We start from the raw sequence: 27956 nt of genomic DNA, 5'->3' as shown, positions 1-27956 counted from the left end.
ACGCGATTTGTTAAACAAATGGAAGAAAGAGCCCTTAGCGCCTGAGCCAATCAGGGTCTTAGGGCCCTCTCCATGCATCACATGATGCACTGGGGCGGGGCCTAATGACGGCATTGCATCATGGCCCAGGGAGGAACAAAAGGATTTTGCTTTTCCTCCTGCTCCTGAAGACTGGTTGTCGCTGGAGCCATACGGAGCAGGAGGGACTGAGCACCTCTCCTGCTCCCTACGGGGAGGGGGATTTTTTTATTTTTTTGGGGGGGGGGCAGTCGGGAGTGGGCCTGATGGCAGGCGGAAGTCGGTATCCCTTCTGCCATATTTTTAAGCGGCGTGTTGGGGAAGCATCGGGTGGCAGGAGGGAGTCGACATCCTTCCTGCCATTTGTGCGTCGGGGGGGGGGGGGGGGGCGGTGTTTGTTTTTTTTGTTTGTTTGTTTGTTTGGGGTTTTTTGATAGGTCTGCCCCTGTCTTGTATTCATTTTTTTTTTATGGGGCAGATATTTTGCATGTATAACACGCAAAATATCTGTGCCATGGAAAAAAAGAATAAAAGACAGGCAGGCCTGTCAAAAAACCAGCAGACCTGTTGGTAACACAGTTACCATGAAGTTATTACAGAATAAAGCCTTAAAACATCAACCCCCATGTATCAAATTATTTATAGCAAAGGAGAAGGGATTATCCAGATGATAGAAATAACCTCCTTCTTTGCTAAAGGTAACAAAGTTACCGACAGGTCTGCAGCAGTCGGGGTTTTAGGATAGTAAAAACCCGATTCAAAATAGCCAAGCAATTGTTAGTGAATCAGTCGCTTGGGCTATTTTGCATGGGGGTTTTACTAATTTGCATGGGTGGATCGGAGAGGAGACTGATCGAGCAGCTGTTTAGTGAATCGGGTCGGAACGATCACAAAACCAGTAAAACTGGTTTTTGCGATTGTCGTTACAGGATCGGTAGGTTTAGTGAATCTAGGCCACAGGTGTCGAAGTCGGTCCTCGAGGGCCGGAATCCAGTCAGGTTTTCAGGATTTCCCCAATGAATATGCATTGAAAGCAGTGCATGCAAATAGATCTCATGCAGATTCATTGGGGAAATCCTGAAAACCCGACTGGATTCCGGCCCTCGAGGACCGACTTTGACACCCCTGACATAGTCATCATATAACAGTCAAAGTACTTGGAACAATGGCATTTACATAAATGTAGACGTGAGAACCCTACTAATTAAATTCATTTGGTAATTATTTTTGTGTTGTTTAGTTTAGTTTATTGTAGTGTTGAGAGCTGATGTGCGTGCGGTTTTGTGTAACTGCTGTATTTTCGACAGCGAAGCAAGATGTTTTGAATATTAATGTACAAATAATGCTAATTATTTATTTATTTAATATACTTTTATTATAGCACTGTCATGGGCATAAATGTTGTTTTTCATGTTGACGATTTCATATTTGAATTTCAGTATGTAAATTTTTTTTTCCATACTAGGGTCTGCTTTCCTTTCCCTTTTAAAATGATCAGATGGGGTAGGTCCCATAGGAGCCCTTTACTAAGCTATACTAGGTGTTAACGCATGCCTAAAGCAGCTAAAAATGGAGCATCATGGGATGCGCTTAGGTGTCCTGCAGTAATTCTGAACATAAGTTGCCTCCGCTGGGTCAGACCAGAGGTCCATTGCGCCCAGCAGTCCGCTCCCGCGGCGGCCCATCGGGTCCATGACCTGTAAGGTGATCCTTGTCTAAATCCTTTAATACCCCTTGTCTTCTATCTATACCCTTTCATAACCTATCTATATCCCTCAATCCCCGTATCCTTCAGGAATTTATCCAATCCTTCTTTGAAACCCAGTAGTGTACTCTGTCCTATCACAACCTCTGGAAGCGCATTCCAGGTGTCCACCACCCTCTGAGTGAAAAAGAATTTCCTAGCATTGGTTCTAAACCTGTCCCCTTTCAATTTCTCCTAGTGCCCCCTTGTTCTTGTGGTTCCCAATAGGCTGAAGAATCTGTCCCTTTCTAACTTCTCTATGCCCTTCATGATCTTGAAGGTCTCTATCATGTCTCCTCTGAGTCTCCGCTTCTGAAGGGAGAAGAGTCCCAGCCTTTCTAACCTGTCTGCGTATGAAAGGTTTTCCATACCTTTTATCATTTTCGTCGCTCTTCTCTGAACCCTCTCTAGTATCGCCATGTCCTTCTTGAGGTACGGCGACCAATATTGGACACAGTACTCCAGATGCGGGCGCACCATCGCGCGATACAGTGGCATGATGACTTCCTTTTTCCTTGTTGTAATACCCTTCTTAATAATACCCAACATTCAGTTTGCTTTCCTTGAGGCTGCTGCACATTGTGACGTTGATTTCATTGTTGTGTCCACCAGCTAAAAAAAAAAAAAAAAGAGTTCTGAAGGGTCATTATGGTTATTGAGCATTCCTGCACTAGTTGGTTTAACTCAGGGATCTCAAAGTCCCTCCTTGAGGGCCGCAATCCAGTCGGGTTTTTGGGATTTCCCCAATGAATATGCATTGAAAGCAGTGCATGCACATAGATCTCATGCATATTCATTGGGGAAACCCTGAAAACCTGACTGGATTCCAGCCCTCGAGGAGGAACTTTGAGACCCCTGGTTTAACTCAAGAATACCTACAAAATGTGTGTCAGTGCTTACACGGTCATTTTTTAAAATGGCCGTACACTAATGAGAACATTAATGCATAGCCATAATACAAAAAAGAGCGAATAAGACATTTTTATGGGCTGTGGTAAAAATGGCCTTACCGTGTGGGAACGACCTGTGTAAGTGTGCTCACTAAGGCCGTTTTTTTGCTTAGTGAAAGGACCCCATGGTTTGGTCATGCTGTTCAGTAGGAAGCCCGAATCGAGATATTTTTCTTGGAGCTGGTGTCATTTTAGTGTGTTGTAAAGGTGGCACTTTGAGTCTTACAGCTAATAAGGTCTCATAAGCTTTTTAGCTATCAAGTTTAATAAGAGATTTACTATCCCGCTTATCAAAATAAAGTGTCTAAGCAGCTTACAAAACTAAGTTAGAAAGGGGATGGGAGTGTGAGAACTAGACCTGACAGTGAGAGGAACGGGAGAACTACATGATGGGAGTGTTGTGTATCCAGTGTTGCAGCAGTTACTATGATCCAGTACAAGAGACAGTCTCTATTTGGGGTACCATATAGTGAAGGGAGCATAGAAAGAAATCCTTTGAGTGGTTGATGGGACACTTCAGAGACCAGTAGCTTTCTCACAGTTAAGAACATAAGAACTTGCCTCCACTGGGTCAAGACCAGAGGTCCATCGAGCCCAGCGATCCGCACCAGCGGCGACCCATCAGGTCCATGACCTGTTAAAGTGGTCCCCGACTTTCCTATAACCTATCTCTACTTTCTATCTATACTCCTCAATCCCCTTATCCTTCAGGAATTTATCTAAACTTTCCTTGAACCCCCCAGTAGCGTGCTCTGCCCTATCACAACCTCCGGGAGCGCGTCCTTGTGTCCACCACCCTCTGAGTAAAGAAGAGCTTCCTAGCATTTGTTCTAAACCTGTCCCCTTTCAATTTCGCCGAGTGCCCCTTGTACTTGTGGTTCCCCATAGTTTGAAGAATCTGTCCCTGTTACTACTTCAAGAATGACAGCACAATGCTTAGGAAGACTTTTTAATATAATATGGGAACTGTAAAACTGGATCAGACCAGTGTTCCACCCAGTCCATTATTGTGTCTGCATGCACTCTTGGTAATTATCCAAAAGATTTTATGAGTGAGGTAATTTGAGATGTTGTATCTCTTAAGATCCAATGTGAAGAGCAGAGATACCCACTAAGAATGCTAACATGCCCTACTCCTTCCTTTCCTCTTCATTAGAAACAAAGAATGTCCCACCTGTCGGAAAAAACTTGTTTCTAAAAGATCCCTCCGGCCAGATCCGAATTTTGATGCGCTCATCAGCAAAATATATCCAAGCCGCGATGAGTATGAAGCCCATCAGGAGCGTGTACTGGCAAGAATCAGCAAGCACAACAACCAGCAGGCTCTGAGCCACAGCATTGAGGAAGGGCTGAAAATACAGGCAATGAACAGGTATGGCACTGCTGACAGCACATTCTGAGACAGCTCAAATGACCTGAGAAGTCTTCCACTTTGCATATGACTAAAGCTGACAATTATGAGAACCACAGTTGGGTCCGTTTTTCAGAGGAATCGTTGTGCGTGCAAATGCATCTGATGAATATTAGCTGTGGATACACTGAAAGCTAGACCTGTTTGTGGCCCTCCATGTTTAGCACTGAGAGCCCCTGTTCTGGCCTGTTTCCATTAAGTTCCTAATGAGATCTCAACAAATGTTATGAAGTGACCATCAAATTCTGTTAGCTAAAAAGTGAAACTAGTCCCTTAGGTTTTTGGCTAGGCAGCAGTGACAAATCATAGATAGTATTAACTCTTTTGGCAAGCAAGCTTAAAAATATATAGGAATGTTTTTTGAATATGGAGGTGTGTGTCCTAGCTTTCTGCTTTTACTTGGTCGTGACCCAAAATTATTCGTCAGGCATGGAGATAACTCCAAGAATCCCATGGCTATCGGTGCATGTGTGTCATAGGGAGACACGCATGTTCCCTATGACGCATACAGGGAAATAAAGCGGTGGAGGGTAAAACTGGTATGTTTCTAACAACCACATAGCCCTATCAGGTTGTTTTGGGTGGTGGTTTTTTTTATGAACAATGATATTTTTCACATTTATGTGTTTTGTGCAGAGCTTTGGAGTTGATACACCAAACCTTTGACTTTGACTCCTCTATTGTTCTGCTAACTCCTACTAATATTAGGCTTTTTAAATTTTGTGTTCTAGATCTAAAGTGCTGGTAAATATAACTTTTTTTATATTGTTAATTTGTTTTATTTTGAAGCTGGAGTCGGTACATTTTTTTACCGACTCCACAGCCCTGGTTTTGTTGGATTGTATGAAGGATAGGTTTTAATGGCTACTTCCATAGCGCCCCTCTAGACTGGCACAGATGGGTATTTTCGCACTCCAACCAGCAGATGGAGACTGAGAACTGTTGAGCTTCAATCCACCTACAAGTTGACTGCAGTTCCTAAAGCTCAGTCTGGCACAAAAACGGAGACTAGGAGCCCTAAACAAATTCCAACAGCCCCTAACCAAGGGAGATGGGTACAACTCACTGACACCTGCTGAGACTGAGAGAAGACTGATGGATATAGGGAGAGTCACCTATTATGTACTATTCCAAAGTTTTGTCTCAGTCTCCACCTGCTGGTCATGATGAGATATTACCCATCTGTGAGATCTAAACCGAGGGCTGGAGAGTTTGCTAAAAAATAGTCTTTTTCTGTTTTTCCAGGGGGTGTTATTTGCTTGGTATACACATTTTTCATGATAATACTGACCAATTCACTGTCTTCATTTTGGAGTACAGATTTATCCTCCTAGTAGAGGCCATAACTGAAATTTTGTGTCATGTTGAGCAGCTCTCCTCCAGCCTAATTTACACACTCAAGACTGCCACTAGAGGTCACAGCAGCCATTATGACAGCATGCAGGAGCAACTGGGGATTATTCTGCCCCAACTACACCACTAGACTGCTCAACCAAAAACATGTGCTAAGTAGGCTTTGGGGAGGTGGGGGGGGGAGGAGTCACTTCAGGGTTGTGGTGTGTGCTTGGTTTCAAATTTTGTTCACAGATTTTAGTTTTAGCTGAAACCCTTTAAAAAACATGTTTGGATGCTAACTCCTGGCTTTCAAGAGAAAAAAAAAAAAAACCCCAGTTGGATGGTTGGAACAGGCTAAAAGGTTACCTGTTACCCTGTGAAAAATCGCGCTCATTGCTTGATTTCTTAACCAAAGCCTCTTGAAAATGCAACCTTCTGATTCTGAATAACATAACCAGGTCCGCAGGGCCAGTATAAGGGTACCAAGTGCCCTAGGTAAATTCTAAACCCGTGGTCATGTGCCAACACATTCAAGGCTGATCTCGTAACATGTTTTGAAAAGTGCTCGCAGTGCCGACCTTAAGGAATAGGAAGAAGATTGTCAGAAAGCTACAGCATGAGCTTTGCTCCCCTCTGCCCAGTCCATTTTATTTTCTTCAGCTAGCAAGGCCTAAGGGAATCCCAGTCGGCATGCTACTCCACCCAGCCAATACTTACTGTTTTGTCAAATTTGGGCATTATTATTATTTATTTATTTTGATTAATCGCTTATTCCGAATTCTAAGCGATGTACAAAGTGATAAATATTACAAAATATAGGAAGACAAACATATAAAAAAGATGGCATCCCAGTTGCCTATGAAATTTGCCTTGTGGAGCTCTCATATAAGTCATACGAGTTGGTTAGCTTTCAGAAATTCTTGAAATCTAAGGCACGGCTGGCCGATTTAGCGCATGCCTTAGTAAAAGGACCCCAGTATGAGGTCTCGTACAATAAAGAAATTATTAGTGCAGGAAGACAAATTTAGAAGCAAAGTTATGTACATCACACTGGACTGTGCATAGTACTTTTTAATTTTTTGCCTGTTTTTTGTTTGTTTGTTTTCCCAAAGGCTCCAAAGAGGCAAGAAACAGCAGATTGAGAATGGTAGCGGAGCAGAAGATAACGGTGACAGCTCACACTGCAGCAATGCATCCGTGCACAGCAATCAGGAAGCTGGGCCTAGTAACAAAAGGACCAAGACATCCGATGACTCGGGGCTGGAGCTGGATAATAACAATGAGACTGTGCCCATGGACCCTGTGCTGGACGGTGCTAGTGAAATTGAATTAGTCTTTAGGCCCCACCCGACGCTCATGGAGAAGGACGACAGTGCACAGACCAGGCAAGAGCTTTGCAAGTGGTCTCCACGCCCTGAATCTTTGGGTTTGATTTGTCTTAGTTGCATCTTGAGTTTTTCTGAAACTGTTTAAAAAGGGAGAAATCTGATGTGTTTTATTTTTACCTGCATTGAGACGTTTCAGCTCAGTTTGCTCAAGAATGGATTAATTTGAAAGGTATTCTTGCTTTGGTGTGTAGTGGATGAAAAATTCTAAAATCGTAACGGCAGCAAGGTTCATTGAGCCCAGCATCCTGTCTCTGACAGCCAGTCAAGATTGCAAGTACGCAGTAGATCTCAGAAAGTCGATTTTATTTCTGATAGCTTATGAGCAGTGGGTTTCCCAAGTCTATGGAGCTACTAATATATTGTAGACTTTTCTTCCAGTAACGTGTTCAGACCTGTTTTGAATTGTGCTACGTTGGTTGTCTTAACCACATTCTCTCTGGCATCAGGTTCTGTAGCTTAATTATGCACTGCATAGAAAAACAAACTTTCTATGCTTTGCATTCAATCTGTTGGTCATTAGTTTCTGGTTTTATGGTGTTGGGACAAGTTAAACTATTCCCTATTCCACCCTACTCGTAATTTTATGAACTTCTATCATATCGCCTCTTAGTCTTTCTTTGCATAGTAATTTGGGACCTATTCCTGGCTTACTGCACCTGATTTCCTTCTGTGTGCACTGGGACTTATAAGGGGATTGTGGTTTTCCTGATGCACACTAAGCTTCAGGTTGCATAGGAAAAAATAATTCTTTACAGTCACGATCTCCTTTTATTGATGGATTATGTTTATATTTTAGAGGCCATACAGTCTAGTATCCCTTTCTGACGCTAGCAAGCCCACTCTTCCAGATGAGGTGTGGGCTTGACCATATCTGTAATATTTCTCTCTATAAGAACCAGCAGGGAAATGCATGCACTAATAATTTATGCAGGTTTATAGGTCTCCCGTAAAAGCTGATTATCCATATCCTTGAACCATTTCAAAGTGTCCCATGTCCTTCTTAGGCTATACAGAGTTCCATGATGTCAAGATATCCTGTTGGTACTTCCAGTGTTGAGGCTCTTGCAGTGCTTTTTGTTAGTATTTAAAAGCTATACTGCAGCTTTCATTCACCATGGCTTTCTTCTAGATATTTTACTTGAGGCCTCTTTGACTCTTTATGCACCTGGATCCCCTGCAGACTCCATATTTCAGATACTTTGTTGTTCATAGACCAACTACCAAGATCGTTTCCTTGGTGCAGTTTCAGTTTTGTTTCCTCTTTAGAATCCCGGTGTATTCTTAGAGTTCAAGACCACCCGATTGCCTCCTTCCTCTTGGATATATGGGGCTTCTCTGGCTCTAGGGCAGTGGTCTTCCTTAATTTTTATCTGGGGCCACTTTGACTTCTAATGAGCCGAAGGAGAGCCACCAGATATCTTCCCTTGTGGAACCACAACACTGCTGACCAGTGTGTGACAATGAAATCCACCCCACAGCCCGCCTTCAAACTTCATTGGGGTGTACCCTCAATGGTTGTGAGCATTTTCAATTGCATTCTTTTTTTTTTTTTTGCCTGTTGATAGTATAAAGAAATAAGACCAAAAAAAAAACAAAGGAAATAAGGCGATACCTTTTTTATTGGACTAACTCGATGCATTTTATGATGAGCTTTCAAAGGTACATCATAAAATGCATTGAGTTAGTCCAATAAAAAGGTGTTTTTTGTTTTATTTCTTTATACTACCTTGGAAAGTGCACTAACACTCCATTTCTTGATTAAGAATGCCGTGCTAATTCTTCAACAATCTTGTACAAAAAACACATTCTTTTTGTGAAGCGTATCAGTCTCTTAGCGGGTTCTGACACGTTTCGCCAGAACTGCTTCAGAAAGCCCGAAGGACGGAAACTTTTCAGTGTGCTGGTCTAAAAAAAAAAAGGAAGAACGTGTAAGTACAACTTCCAACATGTAAAAACATAATCAACCTATAACATACTTTTGGTGAATGCTGGAGAGTACCTCACTCTATATGTAAGTGAGGCTGTCTGATCCCCTCCATTGCGTCTTACTCAAATGCTCCAATGGATCTCGTGGTGTGGCCAATATAAAACAATGGCCAGGAGAACACTTGATCAAATATACCACCCCAATAGTGTCACAACTGGTCCCTCAATCTGTATTGCCCCGCTTAGCCAGCGTTGGCATGGAAAAGCTCACCATATCTACCAGCAGTCCTGTTGAAGAAAGAGCAACATATGATGTCACTTTCGGGTTGCTACTTGGTCAAAGTGTGGATGGCGCTCAACATAACATAATTTCTTATATACCGCAATAACCTTACTAACATTGTAGCAGATCGTAAGTATTAAGTTCAGGTATTTCAGAGGAAATATTAACATTATAACATATTATAAAGTTTTAGTTTAAGAATTTCCTAAAAAGATGTTTTCAACTTTTTCCTAAAACCTGAGTAAGAGGTCGAAAAAGAGATGTTTTCCTCAAAGGGCTGCTTGATATGCCAGCATTTTACAGAAGAATCATTTGTAAATACTGCCTTTAACCAATAGAAAATCAAAAAAACGTACTAACCATAAATGATTCCTGATTGCAAATTTGAAGTGTTCAAGAAGATAGCTTGGCAGTAGTCCATACAACACTTTGAAACAAATGCAACCAAGCTTAAAAATTACTCTAGCCTCAACAGTCGGCCAATGTAATAATCTATGATAGTATTGTGAAATATGGTCAAATCGCTTTAACCCCCAAATCAACCTTACAGCAGTGTTCTAAATAGTCTGCGATCTTTTTGTATTTTGCTTAGAGATCGGAAGATAAAGCATATTACAATGATCCAATGGAACTCGGGACAAGAGACTGTGCCAACAATGTAAATGAGACAAAAGCAAAATATGATTTTATCGTTCTCAATTTCCATAAGAGAAAATAAAGACTTAACAAGAGTAGTAATATGAAAATCAAAAGATAGTTTGCGATCCGGGTGAACTCCCAATATTTTTATAGTCGGTAAGATAGAATAAGTGTTGCCGTTCAGGTTTAAGGAATCCTCCATGATCGTGTCGGATAAAGATTTTTGTCTTATTAGGATTGAGTTTAAGCCTAAGTCAGACATCCTGAGCTTCTAATATCATTTGAACAAAAGTTAAGGTGTCTCTCAAAATAACTAAGTGAACATATAGAGTGAGATACACTTAAGCATTCACCGAAAGGTTGATTATGTTTTTACATGTTGGAAGCTGTATTTACATGTTCTTCCTTTTTTTTAGACCAGCGCACAGAAGTTCCCATCCTTCGGGTTTTCTAAAGCAGTTCTGACGAAACGCATTAGAACCTGCTAAGAGATTGATACGTTTCACAAAAAGAACGTGGTTTTTGTACAAGCAGGGCATTCTTCAAGATATTAAATTCTTTTCGAAGTTCTATGATTGAAAAAGACTCCAGTTTGGTCTCTCTTCAGCTTTTCTGAGCACTAATAAAAGTTCTTATGTTTACTGGGTTTCTTATGATATTTTTGCCATAACTTTCATTACTACAGCTTCCGACCTAGTTGATATAAACAAGCTAAAGCCAGTACTGAGCAATCCTGTTTGATCTGTTTCCTGTGTATGGTGATTTGGTTTAGGACGAGCTGGGAAGAGCTTTGATAGAAGCTCCAGCGACAGGATGGTTAGGATAAACTGGAGTGAGCTTCCAATGACAACTCTAGCAGTGGGAACCTAAAGACAGTATTGGGCGGACTTCTATGGTTTATTGCTTAGAAATATTAAAGAAAAGACAATTTAACCATGAATATATTAGTGTGACTGTTGGACAGACTGGATGGACGATTAGGTCTTTATCTGCTGTCATTTACTAAGGCGGGGGGAACTAATTTCTGCTTCTTGGGGCTGGCTTCTCCTAGTCTCCCCTTCAACATGCAGGCTGTTTTACAGTGTGGTATTTCCCCTTTCTGGGAGATGTAAAGCAGCCTAAATGTTGAAGGGGAGACTGGGCGAAGAAGCCAGACCCAAGAAGCAGAAATGAGTTCCTCTGATGCAGCGTTGTGATGAAACGTAGTATGTTGGGAGCTGTAGCGTTGGAAATTGACATATGGGAGATTCATGGAGATTTGCGATACTGTAAGTGCCTTTTGCTTGAAAGTTAGACTATATACAAAGACAAATATGAAGTATGAATTGTTTCATAAGAAACCTATAAACTAGGCTTATGAGGAATTGAGTGAGTGTCTTTGAAAAGAATCATGTTCATGAGTTACTCACGTTCCTATGGTCCACAAAATAATTTTTATTGTTGGAATCTTTGATATGTTAGTAAAACCATATTGATTTGAAGAAACTACGAGGGGCATTGAATAATTTATCTACCAGAGTATGAAAGAAAGTACCGAACGTATTGAAAACAAGTCTGTATGTTGCCAACATATCTCAAGGTTACTGATGCACAGTTGCAGCACTGTGCGAGTCTTAACATTCTAAGAGACAGGATGTAAGGAGAGTTCTCATGCGAATCAAGTAAGAAACTGCTAGATTTGGAGTACCGTTCAGTGGGGTAGAGAGTCCATTGAAGATGACCCTCGCATTGGATGGCCTGTGGAAGCAACTTCCACAGAAATGTGCAAGAAAGTCGAGGATTTAAATTTGTCAGAGACAAATTAAGGTTTCCTGAATACCTGAAGAAATGGGCATCTCAGCAGACAAAGTTTGGAAAATAATTCATGAAAGGTTGGGCATGTCCAAGGTTAGTGCAAGATGGGTTCCAAGAATGCTGATGCCATGAGGCTCCAGTGCTGTCGGAAGAACTTTAAGATGCTCCATGAAGACCAAATGAATTTTTTTTTTTCATCATTTGGTGACTGGAGAGGAGACTTGGGTCTATCATAGAGATCCTGAGTCCAAAATGGATTCAATGCAATGGAAGTACAAGTCATCCCCACCCCCAAAATATTCAAGACAAAAAAATCTGCAGGCAAAGTCATGGCAACTCTCTTCTGGGATGTTGAAGGACTTTTGCTTCTGGAATTCATTCCACACAAGACCACCATAACTGGAACAGTTATGCCAACACAATGATCGCTTTTTTGGGAGACAATCAAGGATAAAAGATGAAAACTCCATAGCAAGCGTGCTGCTTCTTCACGACAATTCGCTGGTGCACATGTCATGCCAATCACAGGTTGCTATCCAAGAATGTGGATTTCAGTGGCTGAACCATCCACCCTATAGTCTTGACCTGGCTCCCTCAGATTATTTCTTGTTCCGAGATGTGAAGTTTCTGTGTACAACGGTTTTCAAGTGATGAAGAAATTGACGTCCTGGTTTGAAGGTCAAACAGAATAATTATTTTCAAAGGTGTTAAAGGCATTGCAGAAAAAATGGATGAAGAGTTTGGAGCTATCAGGAAACTATATTGAAAACAAATTTTTTTTAATTTGAAAACTCTTCTTTCCTACTGAGGTAGATAAATTATTGAATGCCCCTCATTTAATAGTCTATACTTACCATCCCACATACTACCTCTTCCCTTAAGCCTATTTCTAGTGCAAAAGGTATATGAGTCTTAACTAGTGGGTTATGATTCCCTACTCATGATTTGTATAAAAGGCATAATCTACATTTTTCAGCTCTGCCTCCTGTGACACTGCTCTGTGATCCTCAGTTCATTCTTCTACATGTGAGTTGGTGTTAATCTTTTTTCTCTGCTCTGCTCTGTTGTTCATTTTTTATTTTTGGTATCTTTTTCACCACTTTGGAGGTTTTCTAGTGCTCAGGCTTCCTGAAGCAGCTCTGCCTTGGTGGAGACAGACACTCATAGGTCTGTTGCTGGGAAAGGGCCATCCTGTTCAGGGCACCTACATCCTGCACTAACATTGGGCTAGCTCAGGGAACTTTTCCCCTTGTAGTGCAGCTCATCCTTTGTGGTCTGCAGACATTCTTGAGGCTGAGAGCAGGCTGATTGGCACCCGTGTTGGCCCTTGAAGAGGAGTGAGGAATTGCGGGGGTCCAAGCAGCAGCCGGAACATACAAGCAATCCTTTTTATGCTTGTTGGAGGCAGTAAATTTCACCAGTTTTCCAGGTTGTCTGAGGGAGGCATGGCACAAGCTGCTCTGTGAGTACTGAGCCTTTATTCTTATGAAACACATTAGGGGGTCTCTAATCTCCAGTTTTAGGGGGTTCTGGAGCAGATTTTCAAGTTTTTCACCTCCAAAAACCCCTTTCCAATATTTTTGGCGCTTTTTCATTGCTGCCTCGTGCTGTTTTTTGGGGTACCATCAGGCTGCTATCTTGGATTTTCAGTTCTAATTTGTATCTTTCTGCCTCAAAAAAACATCAATATTGCTCAAAATAAAAAATATATGGACTCCCTAGGGCTTTTAGCATTGGAATTGTAGAAGAGTGTCCATATTCTACGTGCGGGGGAGGGGGCACACTCTACAGATAGCCTCCTCTGGCCATTCTAGGGTCTCTGAGTTGCAGGGTTCCCTTTCTCTTGAGCGATCGGATAATGACTCACTGTCTTTGACGAAGCACAAGTGCACAGAATTGGGGGGGGGGGGTTAATCCTTGTCCACCTCTGTCTGGCTCATATTCAAAGCATATATGAACTATCAGGGTCCATCCGGCAACGCTTCTGTATCACAAGGGGGTTTCATTTTGCGTATGGATATTACTATCAAGATGATATTTCTGGTGGCTATTTCTTCAGTGAGAAGAGTGAGCTTCAGACCCTGTCGTGCAGGGAACCTTTTCTTCGATTCACCGAGGCAGGTGTTTCTCTGTGCATAATGCCTCCTTTCCTTCCAAAGGTTCTTTCTGCGTTCCATGTGAATCAGGAGGTGTGGCTACCTGCTTTTCATCTAATGGGCTCAAAGAAGAGGGATAAGGTGTTGACCTTGCTAGATGTCTGCAGAGTTAGATAAAGATGAAGGGAATGGGTCTTGATATACTGCTTTTTCTGTGTGGTTATACAATGTGGTTGACATTTTTAGATAGGTAACTTATTTTGTATTTGGGGCAATTAAGTGTTAAGTGACTTGCCCAGAGTCACTAGGAGCTGCAATGGAAATTAATCTCACAAACTCAGTGTGCGAGGCGCCTGTTCTTAATGATAAGGTCACTCCTTCACTTCCAAGTTCTCATCTGGAACCTGGAAGTGATGAATCCCTTTCATCTTTTGGATTATCTCTTTGTGTTGACTAATCCTAGCCACTTAAGGAAGCTGGCCTCTAATGCTTCTGTAGTAAGGTGGATTCAAGAGGCTATTTCCTCAGTGTATGTCAGATGTGGTAAGCAGCCACCGTTTTCTTTGAGCTCACTTCTCTAGGTAGGTAGCTTCTTCATGGGCTGAGTCCCGTGCAGTGCCACATGATAAGATTTGTACGGCAGCCATGTGGTCCACTCTCCATGAATTTACTAAATTTTATAGAGTGGATGTGGCGGCTCATGCAGATGCTGTGTTTGGGTCTTCTGTTTTGTTAGTTGGCTCCTTTATCCTGCCCTAAACTTGAGGGACTGCTTTGGTATGTCCCACTGGTCAAGTTTCATATTCCTTTTGCACTAGAAGGGAAGATTTGGTACTTACCTCGATAATCTTTCTAGTAGAAGGGCATATGAGTCTTGACACCCCTCCCTGTCAAATTTTCATGTTGCCTGCTTACTGTTTTAGACATGGGTGTATTGGGCCTATGCTTGATCTGCTTCGTCTCTGGGGTCTACAGTGTGTTGAATACTCTGGACAGCTCAGCCATTCATAGATAAACACCTCTGGGGAGAGGGGTGGGGGGGCAGAGGTTCTAATGCTACACAGAAAAAATTATTTCTATTTTGAAAAAAAATTTTAATACATGAAGTAAGAGTTCATATCTACCTGACATAGGGATATGGTTGTTGTATCAATGTTAGTGTGTGTTGTGCTATGATATGGATTTGTTATGTTCATTTCTAATCAATTTTCTATAAGGTCAGAGCAGACTTAGGCTGGATGAGTAATTCCCTTTACCCCTCCTTTTTTTTTTCTTTTTTTTCTTTGTTTGTATTGCTTTCTCGACTGCTTTGGTATGAACTGAGGATCACAGAACAGTGTCAGAGGAGGTAGAGCAGAAAACTGTAGACATTACATTACATTAGTGACTTTTATTCCACCAATACCTTGCAGTTCCAGGCAGATTGCAAAAGAAAATAACTGGACATATCCAGGAAAATTACAGATTAGAGTGCTAATTACATGGTTGAAACTTTGCTGGGAAATTGACAAGACTGGGAATAGTCAAGGAGATGTATTAGTATTTCTTGATAAATTTTCTGAATAACAAGGTTTTAATTTCCTTTCGGAATGTTTTGTAGTCAGCCGTTGTCAGCATGTTGGAGAGGTGGTAATCTAGTTTCACTGCTTGTGTTGCTAGTAGGTTTTCATACATTTTGTGCTGTGTACCTTTGATGGAGGGGTAAATAGGGTCCGAGTTCTCCTTGGTCTGGTTGACTTGTTCTACACAGATTTGCAAGTAGGGATATACACAGTTGAGTCACATTAGTATGACCACTTCCTACCTCTGACATCAGAGAAGCACAACCAATGAACAAATGCACATGTTGCAGATAGACTTCGTAGGTATATAAGGTGGGATGTCAACAAGTTGTCAGTATAGCAACTGTGGCTGTCAGGGGGAAAAAGCGCAATTTATCAGACTTTGAAAAAGGCATGATTATTGGCTACTGGTCCAAGAGTGGCAGCATTTTGGAAATGGTGGAGTTTGTGAACTGTTCATGGGTTGCTGTGATTAAAGTGTACCTTGAGGTAGATGAATGGAACCTTTTCGATGACCCAAAGTGGCAACTGTGGGGCAGCACGAGCCATCAATGTGAGAAGTGAACGTTGGCTGCGCAGGTTGGTATGGGCCAATCTACACGCTACTGTGGAGCAACTCGCTGTCCAAATGAACCAGGGGGCTTTGAGATCTGTGTCTTAAATGACTGTACAGCGAACCCTGTTACAAATAAGACTCCTGAGCAGACGGCTGGTGACTGCATCCATCCTCACGAGGGTTCATCACAAAAAAATGGCCGCAATTTTGCACAGGAGTACGGACATTGGACTTGCATCGACTAGCAGAGGGTTGCCTTCTCTGAGTCATGTTTTGAGTTCTATGAAATGGATGGATATTGGCATGTCAGGTGTGAAACCGAGAACAAACACCCAGCAACTATTGTTGGATGCACACAAGCTGGTGGTGGCAGTGTTATGGTCTGGGGAAAGTTTTCTTGGTATGATCTGAGTCTCAACCAATATGGGTATCTCTCCATCCTTGCCATTCAAGTACATCCGTGCATGTTGGTGGTCTTCCTTATGGCCGATGGGATCTTTCAACAGGACAATGTGACATGTTATACCACCAGAATTATTCGCAAGTGATTCGTAGAGCACGACCAAAACTTCCAGCTACTTCCCTGGCCTACGAATTCCCCAGACTTTAACCCAATCGAGCACAATTGGGACCACCTCAATTGACATGTTAATGACTGGATCCACCACTACGCATGCGTCAGCAACTGTCGGAATCACTACAGGCTGCATGGCTCCAGGTACCTCTAGCAACCACCTAGCATTTTATTGAGTCATTCCCCTGGTGTCTGGTTGCCCTCTGTGCTACCAGAGGTAGTTATCCTGGATATTAGTAGGCGATCATAATAATGTGACTTGACCGTGTATAACCCACTGGTCAAGACTTCTATGCCTTTCTACTAGAAAGAAGATTATCGAGGTAAGTACCTAATCTTCCCTTCCCATTCAGCATAAGCTGCTGTAACTCAGCCCATCATCTCTGAACATTTCTCTTCAACGCTCTTCCCCTGCCCCCCCCCCCAGTCTATATACCTCTTTTATACCTTCTCCCAAGTCATGCTGTTCTCTCTTAATCCAGCACCACATGACTCCCCATAACTTTGAACTGTATGGTTCTGTGCCAGAATTCTCATACTGTTCTCTTAGTTGTCTTAGAATAGTGGAGGATTGTGGGTAGTATGCAGTTCAAACTCACTGAGAACAGGTAAGAGCCATTACAAAAGTGCCATCAAGCCTATGGAGAAGGTGGAAGGAGGGAATAAGTATTGGGGAAACAATCAGGTTTGATTGGAGCCACTGGGCGTTGCAGTGAAGAATGCTGCTATAGGTTATTTGTTATTGATCAACTATTTGATGTGCAAGATTCTCCTAATGTCTTTGTTAAGACTGAAACCCACAAGAGGAAAAAGAACCCAGAGATTTTGAGCTATGAGCCTTTTCTCAGAATTTTTTTGTGTTCGTCATCATTGTGCTATTCTTGGGATTCTGTTATTATTCTTTATTCGTTTTGCTTTATTTTTCCCTCTTGAATGATTTTTATTAGAACATGAACTGTGAGTCCTGGCCAGTCTGCACGTGAGTTGATCTTGGTGAATCTTGCTGCTTATGTCTTGTCTTTTGTTGAAAAAAATAATAATGCTTTTGGTGGCGAGGAGCAACATAGGACTTCTGTCAAACTTTTTTTCCCCTCAACTTGTTGCCTTTACCCTTCAAGCAGCTGACTTGTAATACCTTTTGGGCTTGGTGATACTGTTACAGGTACATAAAGACTTCTGGCAATGCCACTGTTGATCACTTATCCAAGTACCTAGCTGTGAGGCTGGCCCTGGAGGAACTACGGAGTAAAGGAGACTCAAACCAGATGAACTTGGACACAGCCAGTGAAAAACAGTACACCATATACATTGCAACAGCAAATGGCCAGTACACTGTAAGTAGCCAAAGTAGTGAGTTCATACAGTAATGTTCATCTGTCTTGCAGTACAAAAATCTTCTAGCAAATGTGATTCATTTTTCACAAAAATCAAAAGTATCTGCCATTCTAGGTTCTGTATTAGCTGTATGGTAGTTGTCTTGTTTTGATTAGTAACGTGCATTTCTTACACTTAGGCAAAGTCAGTGGCCATAGTATTTTTGTAAAGCCAAATTGGTGACAATGCTCTTCTGATTCAAAGATTATTCTACAAGTTTAATATGAGGTTCTGGTTTTGCTTTACATAAATGGAAAACTATTTGAGCAAAACCAAGTCTGGCCCAGTGGCTCAGATGACAAGTGCCATGCACTGCAGTGCAGACGGTTTCCAATCCTCACGTCAGGTCATGCACTACCTTGGTTGGCTGGGGCTGGCAGTGTTCTAGTAAGGAAGTTATGCCGATTGCTTAAAGGTGATTCCTAGGGTAGATACAGAATCCATGATTGCATGGTTTTTGATGGAGCCCTGATGCATGGCCCCAACCCAGGACTTTCACTATAACAGTCGGGCTAGGTACGAGTATGTTGGGTGCAGGAGATATAGGATAAGGGAAAACCTCTCAGGGAATTGTGGATGAAAACTCACAGTGCCGGGATCCCTTCCTTGGTTCCAATTTGAGCTGAATGTTTATTATTTTTGCTAGCACTGAATTTTGATTAAATTATACGAAACTACAATGCCAAGAACTAACTTGTTGAATGTATTGCCAAGCCACATTACGGTGCTTGGATTACGTTCTTATCAGAAATGTTTCAGCTCCTAAGCAGTTTTTCTTGTCTGTTTTCCTGTTGCTACAGGCAAAGGTAAATGCTAAAAGAAAATAGTGAAAAAGACGAGCAAGAGCCTAAAATGGATTCTGTTGACTAGAATAGTTGAGGAAGACATGATGCTCAAGAAATTTCTTACAGAAAACCTTTTTTAGAGATCTAATATTCCAAATATCCAAAAAAACTTATTTTAGAAATATACACATTATCAAAATATAATTCTAATAATGGTATTCTGCATTAGAAAGGGGCAACAAACAATAAAATATTAATAAAACAAGATGAATGAAAAAATACAGTTAATCCCCTCCCCCCCAACATGGCCCTACTTCATCAAATGGTTGCATCAGGGATATAACTTAAGTAACTAAAAACTGCTTGATACCACTGACCAATTGTCCACATATTAGTGACTGAAGTGGGATAAAAACATGAAGATATGACTGCAAGGATGTAGAGATTAGTGTGTTTGAAACCCACAGGACTTAAGTCAACCAATGTATTCATTCAGTAAATAAAGGTATGTCTTTAAAAATATGTCAAACTGGATGTGACATGCTAAATAACTTGTTGCATAAATAGAAAAAAAAATAAAAATATGAATCGATGAAAATGTACCTAGAATGATTGATTTACAACATGAAATGCTTTTTGGGTACAATAGTTGGATCGATATTCAATGTGACTTAAGTAGGTAGGAGAAAAAAGGCTGGTCCAAGAACCAACAAGAGGCAAAGCAATTCTAGACCTAGTTCTTAGTGGAGCTCGTGAATTGGTGCGGGAAGTAATTGTGCTGGGACCACTTCATAACAGTGATCATAACATCAGAGTTGATATAATCCCTGCAATAAATTCACACAAGAAATCCAGTACAACAGCATTTAACTTTAAAAAAGGAGACTATGATGAGGAGAATGGTAAAAAAAGATACTTAAAGGAGCAGCTGCAAAGGTAAAAAATTTACATCGGGTGTGGATGTTATTCAAAAGTACCATCCTGAAAGTCCAGAATAGACATATATTCCATATATTAAAAAAGAAGGAAGACCAAATGGCAGCTGGTGTGGTTAACGAGTGAGGTGAAGGAAGCTATTAGAGCTAAAAGAGAATCCTTCAGAAAGTAGAAGGAGGATCCAACTTAAAATAATTGTAACCAGCACAAGGAATGGTAAGTCGAATGCAAAGCAAAGGGAGGCAAAGGGAGACCTTGAAAAGAAGATTGCACTGGAAGCACAAACATACAGTTAAAAAAAAAAAATTTAGGTTTATTTTTAAAAGCAAGAAACCAGGAAGAGAATTGGTTGGACCGCTAGACAACCAAAGGGATACAAGAGGTTCTTGGGGAAGGCAAGGCCATAGTGGAGAGATTAAATTAATTCTTTGCTTTGGTTTTCACTGAGAAATATGTGGTGGAGTTACCAGTGCCAGAAATGGTATTCAGTTCTGATGAATCGGAGAAACTCAAAACAAACCTCTAACACTGGAAGATGCAATGGGTCAGTTTGACAAACTGAACAGTAACAAAATCACCTAGACTGGATGGTATACATGATAGAACCGAAAAATGAACTTTCAGAGCTATTTAGTAATTTGTAATTTTTCTTTAAAATCCAGTGTAATATCAGAAGACTGGAGGGTGGCCAATGAGACCGATTTTTAAAAAGGGTTCCAAAGGTGATCTGGGAAACTATAGACCGGCGAATCTGACGTTGGTGCCGGGCAAAATGGTAGAGACTATTATAAAGAACAAAATGACAGGACATATACATAAGCATGGATTAACGAGAGAAGGCCAACATGGATTTAATCAAGAGAAATCTTGCCTCACCATGAACATGTGGATAAAGGTGAACTAATTGATCCTGTGTATTTGGATTTTCAAAAGGCATTTGATAAAGAGCTTCATGAAAGACTTCTGAGGAAATTTTTTTTTTTTATTAATAAATGTTTATTGAAAATTTTGAAAATATACAAACCAGAGTATGAACATCAGGGACAGCTCAAGTAAAAGCAAACATACAAAGGGTCCCAGCAATAAATCTACAAAGCGCAGAGAAAACCCAACAAAACAAGCAAGCCCCCGATATCCATCAATAACCAGAACTCCACATACCACCCCCCACCCCCAAGCTCCACCTCCAGCAAAGAGGGACCCCCTGTTGTTTCTGCAGGAGAGCCCCCTCGGTCCACAACCCACCCCCACCCCACAGAAGTAAGCTCCGGTACCGCTAATCTCACATCACCAATGGAAGAAGACCAAAGCCAATACTTCAAACAATGATGACCCACAAAATGTTGTTCCATGCACACCGCCAGCTTAGATTCTGCAATCTCCCAATCTAGCAAAAGCCGTAATTGAGCGGCCCGGAAATACCAAAACAGATTTGGTACAGCACGCCCCCCTCTTGACTTAGCTGCCCACAAAGCAACCCTAGAAATAACGAGGAGATCTCCCCTGCCAAATAAAACGAAAAAACGAAGTATGTAACTGCTTCAAAACCAGAGAGGGTCAGAAATCGATAACGTTTGGAAGACATTCATTTTAAGAACTGCTATGCGACCCCACCACGACAACCAAAACCCATTCTAGCGTTGAATGTCATTCCGAATCTGTTGAATAATCCTCGCATGATTTCTGAGGAAATTAAAAAGTCATGGGATAGGAGGTAATGTCCTATTATGGATTAAGAATTAGTTGAAAGACAGAAAACAGAGTAGGTTTAAATGGTCAATATTCTCAATGGAGAAGGGTAAATAGTAGGGTTCACCAGGGGTCTGTGCTGGGACCGCTGTTTTTTAACATATTTATCAATGATTTTAGAGATGGGAAGAACTAGTGAGTTAAGTTTACTGATGATACAAAGTTGTTAAATTACAAGAGGACCTTGGGAGACTGGGCATCAAAATGGCAGATTATATTTAATGTGAGCAAGTGCAAAGTGATGCATGTGGGAAAGAGGAACCCGAACTATAGCTGAGTGATGCAGGGTTTTACGTTAGGAGTCACTGCCCAAGAAATGGATCTAGGTGTCATCGTTCAGGATACGTTGAAACCCTCAGCTCAGTGTGTGGTGGCAGCAGCTAAGAAAACAAATAGAGTGTTAGGAATTATCAGTAAAGGAATGGAAAACAAAGATAAAAATGTTATAAAGCATTCTATGGTATAGCCACAGTTTGAATACTATGTGCAATTCTGGTCACGGTATCTCAAAAAAGATGTAGCGGAATTAGAAAAGGTACAGAGAAGGGCAACAAAAATGATAAAAGGGACGGAACGACTTCCCTATGAGGAAAGGCTAAAGTGGCTAGGGCTCTTCAGCTTGGAGAAGAGAGGGCTCAGGGGTGATATGATAGGTCTGTAAAATACTGAATGGCGTAGAAAGAGTAGATGTGAATTGCTTGTTTTACGCTTTCCAAAAATACTAGGGCTAGGGGGCACGTGATGAAGCTACTAATATTAGATTTAAAACAAACTGGAAAAAATATTTCTTCACACAATGTGTAATTAAACTCTGGAATCCGTTTCTGGAGAATGTGGTGAAATCAGTTAGCTTCACAGGGTTTAAAAAAAGGTTTGGATAATTTCCTAAAAGAAGTCCATAGGCCGTTATTGAGATGGCTTGGGAAATCCACTGCTTATTCCTAGGATAAGCAACATGAAATCTGTTTTACTACTTGGGATCTAGATAGGTACTTGGGACCTGGGTTGGCCATTGTTGGATACAGGATACTGGGCTTGATGGACCTTCGGGTCTGTCTTACTATGGTGATTCTTATGGTCTTATGTTAAATTAACTGGGTTGTTTATCTGGATTTCACCTCTGAATATCAGCGGTACCTGGGTAACTCCTGGCAGCCCCTATTACCCAGATATTCAGCATCAATATCTGGATGTGGCCTGGTACGGAAACTTGGGCTTAAAGAAGAACAGTGGTCAGTGTTTAAAACGTACCGAACAGTTCAGACCCAATTTTGACTCTAATGTGTGGTGGTGGTGGTGGTGGTGGGGGTTTTGTTTAATCGGTGTCAGGTCAAAAGCGCGCCGGGACAAAGGCGCGCCCAGACAATTGAGCACAGCGCGGGGGCGCGTGCCGCAGAAAATTACTATTTTTAGGGCTCCGACGGGGGGGAGGGAACCCCCCCACTTTACTTAATAGAGATCGCGCCGCATTGTGGGAGCATTGTGGGGGGTTGTAACCCCCCACATTTTACTGAAAACTTCACTTTTTCCCCTGTTTTTAGGGAAAAAGTTAAGTTTACAGTAAAATGTGGCGGGTTACAACCCCCCAAACCTCCCATAACGCCGGCGCGATCGCTATTAAGTAAACTGGGGGGGCTCCCCAACAAAACCCCCCGTCGGATCCCCTAAAAACTGTAATTTTCTTCGGCGCACGCCTCCATCTTGCGCTCAGTTGTCGGCGCGCGCCTTTGTCTTTCGCGGGGTTGTCTATGAACCGTTTAATCTTTTGTTCTAGTAAGAAATACATATTAATACCTAGAATTATTCAACTTATGAGCTGACAGTTTTATCCTCCCTGTAGACAGAAAGGAGCGATCAATCTAGGGTATAGTATGAAGATATTTTATCTACTTTAAATGCTAAATTATTGGTTCATATTTTTTTTGTTTTTTTGCTTTCATTTTTCTGTCAGTTATTGCATTTATAGTTTGATTAGCATGTCACGTCCAGGGCACTGGCGATAAAGGGAACCAAAATCCCAGTTCATCTACCTTCAAACTCCTAAAGGAATAGATGCCAGTTTAAGATTTTGGCACCTTTTTATCATCAGCTCCCTGAGACACTGCCTCACCTGGGAGGGGAAATACTGGATCACAGGTGGCGGAGAGGTAACAGAATGTGGGTGGGTGGCAAAATTTGGCTCAGAATGCTATAGTTCCTTGAGCCTGTCCTGGTCACATCCAGTTTCTAACATTTTTCATATTTTTAGAGATCCCTTCATTGAACTGATATTTTGGTTGACCTAAGTCCTGTAGGTTTCATAAGCGAACTAATCTGTATACACTTTTAGGTAAGTTTAAATAGTAAAGGTTGAATCAAATTTGTAAGAAATTTTTTTGTTTTCTAATTCCTCTTCCTCAACCATTCTGTCAAAAGAAATCCCCCCCCCCCCCCTTTTAGCTTTCACTTTTTTCTTTTCTGTGGGTTGCATACAAACACTGTGTGCCTTTCTGTTTTGCTCCATACAAGAAGTATGACAGGTTTGTGCAATACTTGCAATATCTTAGTACCTGGATTAATGCTAATCAAAGCCAGGGGGTAGTTTTGTAGAAATATGAACCTTTGTAAACTGTACAGGTGTGGATTACACAGGGAGACAGAATGGAATTCTGTTTGTTTTTCTGTTGACTTCTCATTTCTCTTCCTCCATAGCATATTACTTTTTCTTTAAATCCTTCTTCCTTCCAGCCAGAGAAACTTAGATGAATAGGACTAGAGAAGCTGTTATTTTACTGGATACTTCATAAGTGTAGCAGTCCTGAATGGCCATGGTGTTGATTTACATACCTTGGAATAGGTTGGGTCTGGCCCAGCCAAAATTCAGCATTTTTTTTTAAGAGAGTTTGGGGGTAGGGCCAGAGATTGGTTTGTTGGGACCCTTCAATCAAAAGTGTTGCATTGCCTTTGACACATATCCAACTTTGTTATTCCGAGGAGCATGTGCTTTGGCTCACTTAACCAGAGGAACAAAAGTGCAGTTCATAGTAACTACATCGGAGTGGGCAACCTTGGTACTTGAGGGCCACAACCTAGTTGGGTTTTCCCCAGTGACTATACATGAAGTCTATGTGCGTACTTTTGAAGACAGTGCATGCAAGCAGATCTCATGTTTATTCACTGACTGAATTGTGGACCTCATTAGAGAATGACACTGAGATAAATTTTTCCCTGTGTCCGTGGGAACTCATTTTCCTTCTGTCCCCGTGAGTTCTTTTCCTGTCTCTGTCCCATTCCCACAAGTTCCATCTTTATATGTACAAACCTCAAAACACTTTAAAATCATAAGTGTTTGAGGCAGAGCTTAAAGGAATGGGACAGGGAAATTGAGTTCCTACGGAGACAGATTTGTCCCAGTGTCATTCTCTAGTCCTCAAGGACCAAGGATGCCCAACCGTGAACTTCATCCTCAAAATGGTAGAGGGGAGAGAGCAACTGTCCAATTTTTTTTTTTGCAAGTTGACACATTCATATTAACATTACAATATGCTGTTTTCTTTTGCTGACTTGTAGGTGTTAAATGGCTCTTTCTCCTTGGAACTTGTCAGTGAGAAGTACTGGAAGGTGAACAAACCCATGGAACTGTATTATGCACCAACAAAGGAACATAAATAGCCTTTGTCAAGAAGCCCAGAGTAAGACTTCAGTCCCCCTTTTTTTTTCCTAGCTGTGATCTCACAAGAATAAAGAGAGATGCTACCACCATTCTCTTCATGGACAAGCTCTGGCCACGCTTAGAGACAGAAACATTCTTTGTTTCCAGCAAAACCAATGTGCTCTGACACTGCAGTAGGTTCAGCAGTCCAGCTTTCATTTTTTTTTTTAAAGGAGCAGTTTTTGGTTATCTCATTCCTCTGGGATTTCAAAAGATGTAGCTGGCTTCCAGTGAAAACATTCCAAAAACAGGGGCAGTGTATTGCATTATTTTGGATGAGAAGAGGCCCATCTGAGCCATGAAATTGGTTTTAACGAATGCATCGATATCTTCTTCCCGCCTCCTTTCAAAATAATAATAATTAATTGTATTTAAACCAAGTATAGAAAATGGTAGGATATGTTTATAGTGTGTCCCCCCTAATGTTATAAACAAGTTAAGTCATAGGGTGTAGTACATCCAGGATGTCAGAAGTGCTGCCTATGTTTTTGGTTTTGTTACATATATTTATCCATGAAATTTTCCTGATGATGCAGGAGTGTATTGACCTTAGCCTTTGGTTTGTGTAAAAGTCATAGGTACAGTGGTGAGACAAAAAGCAGAATTGGTTTGCTATCTGATCTTGTAGCAAACAAAACTTTTTTTTTTTTGTCCTGTTCCACTTGTGTGGAACTCATCTTGCTGCATTAAATGTGGTCTATTGTTAAAAAAAAAAAAATCTGCAGTGGCTTGGTCTGACTGGAAATGGTTGCTCAGTGAAACAAGCTTGCTAACGCAAAATATGTGGCAAAGCTGAAATGAGACTAAGGATGTGCATGGTTAAACTTGAGTGCTGTAGGCCCTTGGAAGAAAACATTTTAAAAGTTACTTTTGCTGAGTTGGAATTGTTTGAAGTTTCCTATGTACAAGCATGGCAGTCTTCAACCTCATTTTACTTCAACACATTTTAAGCTGGTTTAATCCTTGCAGCACACCAAAAAAATATTCTACTCTTTGCAAAAAGCATCACAGTAATGTATTTTCATTACATGTTATACTTAATATAATAGCTGAGCCAGCATTAATCTCCTGCCCATATGATCTTTTAATTCCTCTGTGGCCCTTTTCCTTCACAATCCACCCTTGACAGTGCTTTGTATTCTCTTGAAATCTACTTGACATGATCTTCTTCCACCAATGCAAGATGTTGAGTATTTCTTCGCTGTGGCCTCTTTGTACTGGCTTTATTCTGAGTTTGAAAATGCCGTGCCAAATTGATGAAAGTGATTTTATTTCCTTTCAAAGATCATTTTACAAATCTATTTCTACTTGCTGGCTCTGCTTTAGATATGCATAAGTGAAAAGCTATTTGAACAAAACTCATTTTTACCAAGTCTGGCCCAGTGGTTCAGGTGGCAAATACCTCACATCAGGTCTTCCACTTCCTGAGTCGGATGGAGCTGGCAGTGCTTCAGGCAGGAAATTGTGCTGATTTGATTAAGGACTCCCAAGTTCAGGCACAGGATCCATGATTGTATGATTCTGTAAGGAGCCCTTGTGCATGGCCCTAATTCAGGACTGCCACTATAAAAACCAGAATATGGAAAGATTCTTGGGTAATTGTGAACAATAGTTCATGACACCAGAATCCCATCCCTGGTTCTAATTTGAGCTGGGCATGTAATAAACATACATTATGTTTTGATTTAAAATGTTAGTTTGTTTGTAGAGAGAGAAGGCTCCACATTTCCAAAGTTCAGAGTGAAGGCAGACATAGCATGAAGTTCCGCTCTTTTCCTGTTTAACTAGGAAGTATGTCACGTGGTACAATGGAGACTTGTCCTGTTGGAGAGCACTGCTCTAACCGCTTCTAAAGCCAATTGGAACTCTACTGCAAAGACATCATTTATTGATAGTATCTGGAAGGGTCTTTGGAAGAGTGTGTAGAGGGTACATGATGTTATGGCATTTTGCAAGTCATGTCCAACACAAGAAAATAGAAAATTATATAAGTAAACCCACACACTCTAGGCAAAAACAGGTTATCGGGGAACACACACAGACTGTGAATAAATGCCACCAAAAATATATAAATCATAAGGAAGAAAAAGCCTCGGATTCCCCACCCCCAAAGTGACCAGGTGGTAGACATTATGGGGGTAAAAAAAAAAAAATCTCCTATGATGAAAGTAGTGGCTCTGTGCAATGCATAAAATACAGTGGAGAGATAGGAAAAGTCAAAATGCTTATCTGTACTGGGTGAAGTAAGTCACACAGATGATGGCTAGCATTTCACCATCATAGCTGCCTCAGGACATTGACATTTGTCATTCCAAACAATCATAAATCCATTACATTTGCACTGAGAAATTCAACAAATACTTGTGCCCCACAGATATACCAATCTAGCTGTATTCTTGCTTCACAAAGATGGTCATGGTATGTGGAAGGAGCCTTATTAAGCATCCAGTGGCATAATTTCCTCAAATTAATGTACAGTTCACAGACATAAATAGTTGAAGTGTAAAATGATGACAAAAGTAACAAAAAAATGAAGTATTTCCATATTAGAGGGGATATGATAGAGACTTATAAGATCATGAAGGGCATAGAGAGAGTAGAGAAGGACAGATTCTTCAAACTTTCGAAAAATAAAAGAACAAGAGGACACTTGGAAAAGTTGAAAGGGGACAGATTTAAAACGAATGCTAGGAAGTTCTTCTTTACCCAACGAGTGGTGGACACCTGGAATGCGCTTCCAGAGGGAGTAATAGGGCAGAGTACAGTACAGGGGTTTAAGAAAGGATTGGACAATTTCCTGCTGGAAAAGGGGATAGAGGGGTATAAATAGAGGATTACTGCACAGGTCCTGGACCTGTTGGGCCGCCGCGTGAGCGGACTGCTGGGCATGATGGACCTCAGGTCTGACCCAGCAGAGGCATTGCTTATGTTCTTATATTAGCATCATCTCAACAAAATTGATTCTACTCAAACTTGAGGTTCTATGCACTGGCGTAAAAGTTGTTTCCGGTTGCCAGCATGTTCTGGAAGGAAATCTATTGCACAGCGTACCTCACAAAAATCATGACTGTGTTCTAAACAGTGCACAACCATTGGAGCTTGAAGTCTGCTGCACATGAACAAATACAAGGGTAAATTAAAAAGT

At 41.2% G+C, this 27956-nt stretch overlaps 1 protein-coding gene across 1 annotated transcript in view; it reads left to right on the top strand.

The window, feature by feature from the left end:
- RNF2 (ring finger protein 2) overlaps positions 1-26854 on the top strand; it is a 42427-nt gene extending 15573 nt beyond the window's left edge. The window contains exons 4-7 of the mRNA XM_033960062.1: positions 3869-4084; positions 6571-6843; positions 17439-17610; positions 24670-26854. Coding sequence (XP_033815953.1) covers positions 3869-4084; positions 6571-6843; positions 17439-17610; positions 24670-24771 — 763 coding nt within the window. The 3' untranslated portion in view covers positions 24772-26854. The remainder of the gene's footprint in view (positions 1-3868; positions 4085-6570; positions 6844-17438; positions 17611-24669) is intronic.
- The last annotated feature ends 1102 nt before the right edge of the window (positions 26855-27956 follow it).

The sequence above is a fragment of the Geotrypetes seraphini genome, chromosome 10 (genome assembly GCF_902459505.1).
Source record: "Geotrypetes seraphini chromosome 10, aGeoSer1.1, whole genome shotgun sequence".
NCBI classification, from domain to species: domain Eukaryota; kingdom Metazoa; phylum Chordata; class Amphibia; order Gymnophiona; family Dermophiidae; genus Geotrypetes; species Geotrypetes seraphini.
The sequence above is the reverse complement of the archived record's forward strand: the minus strand, read 5'-3'. Positions and strand labels throughout refer to the sequence as shown.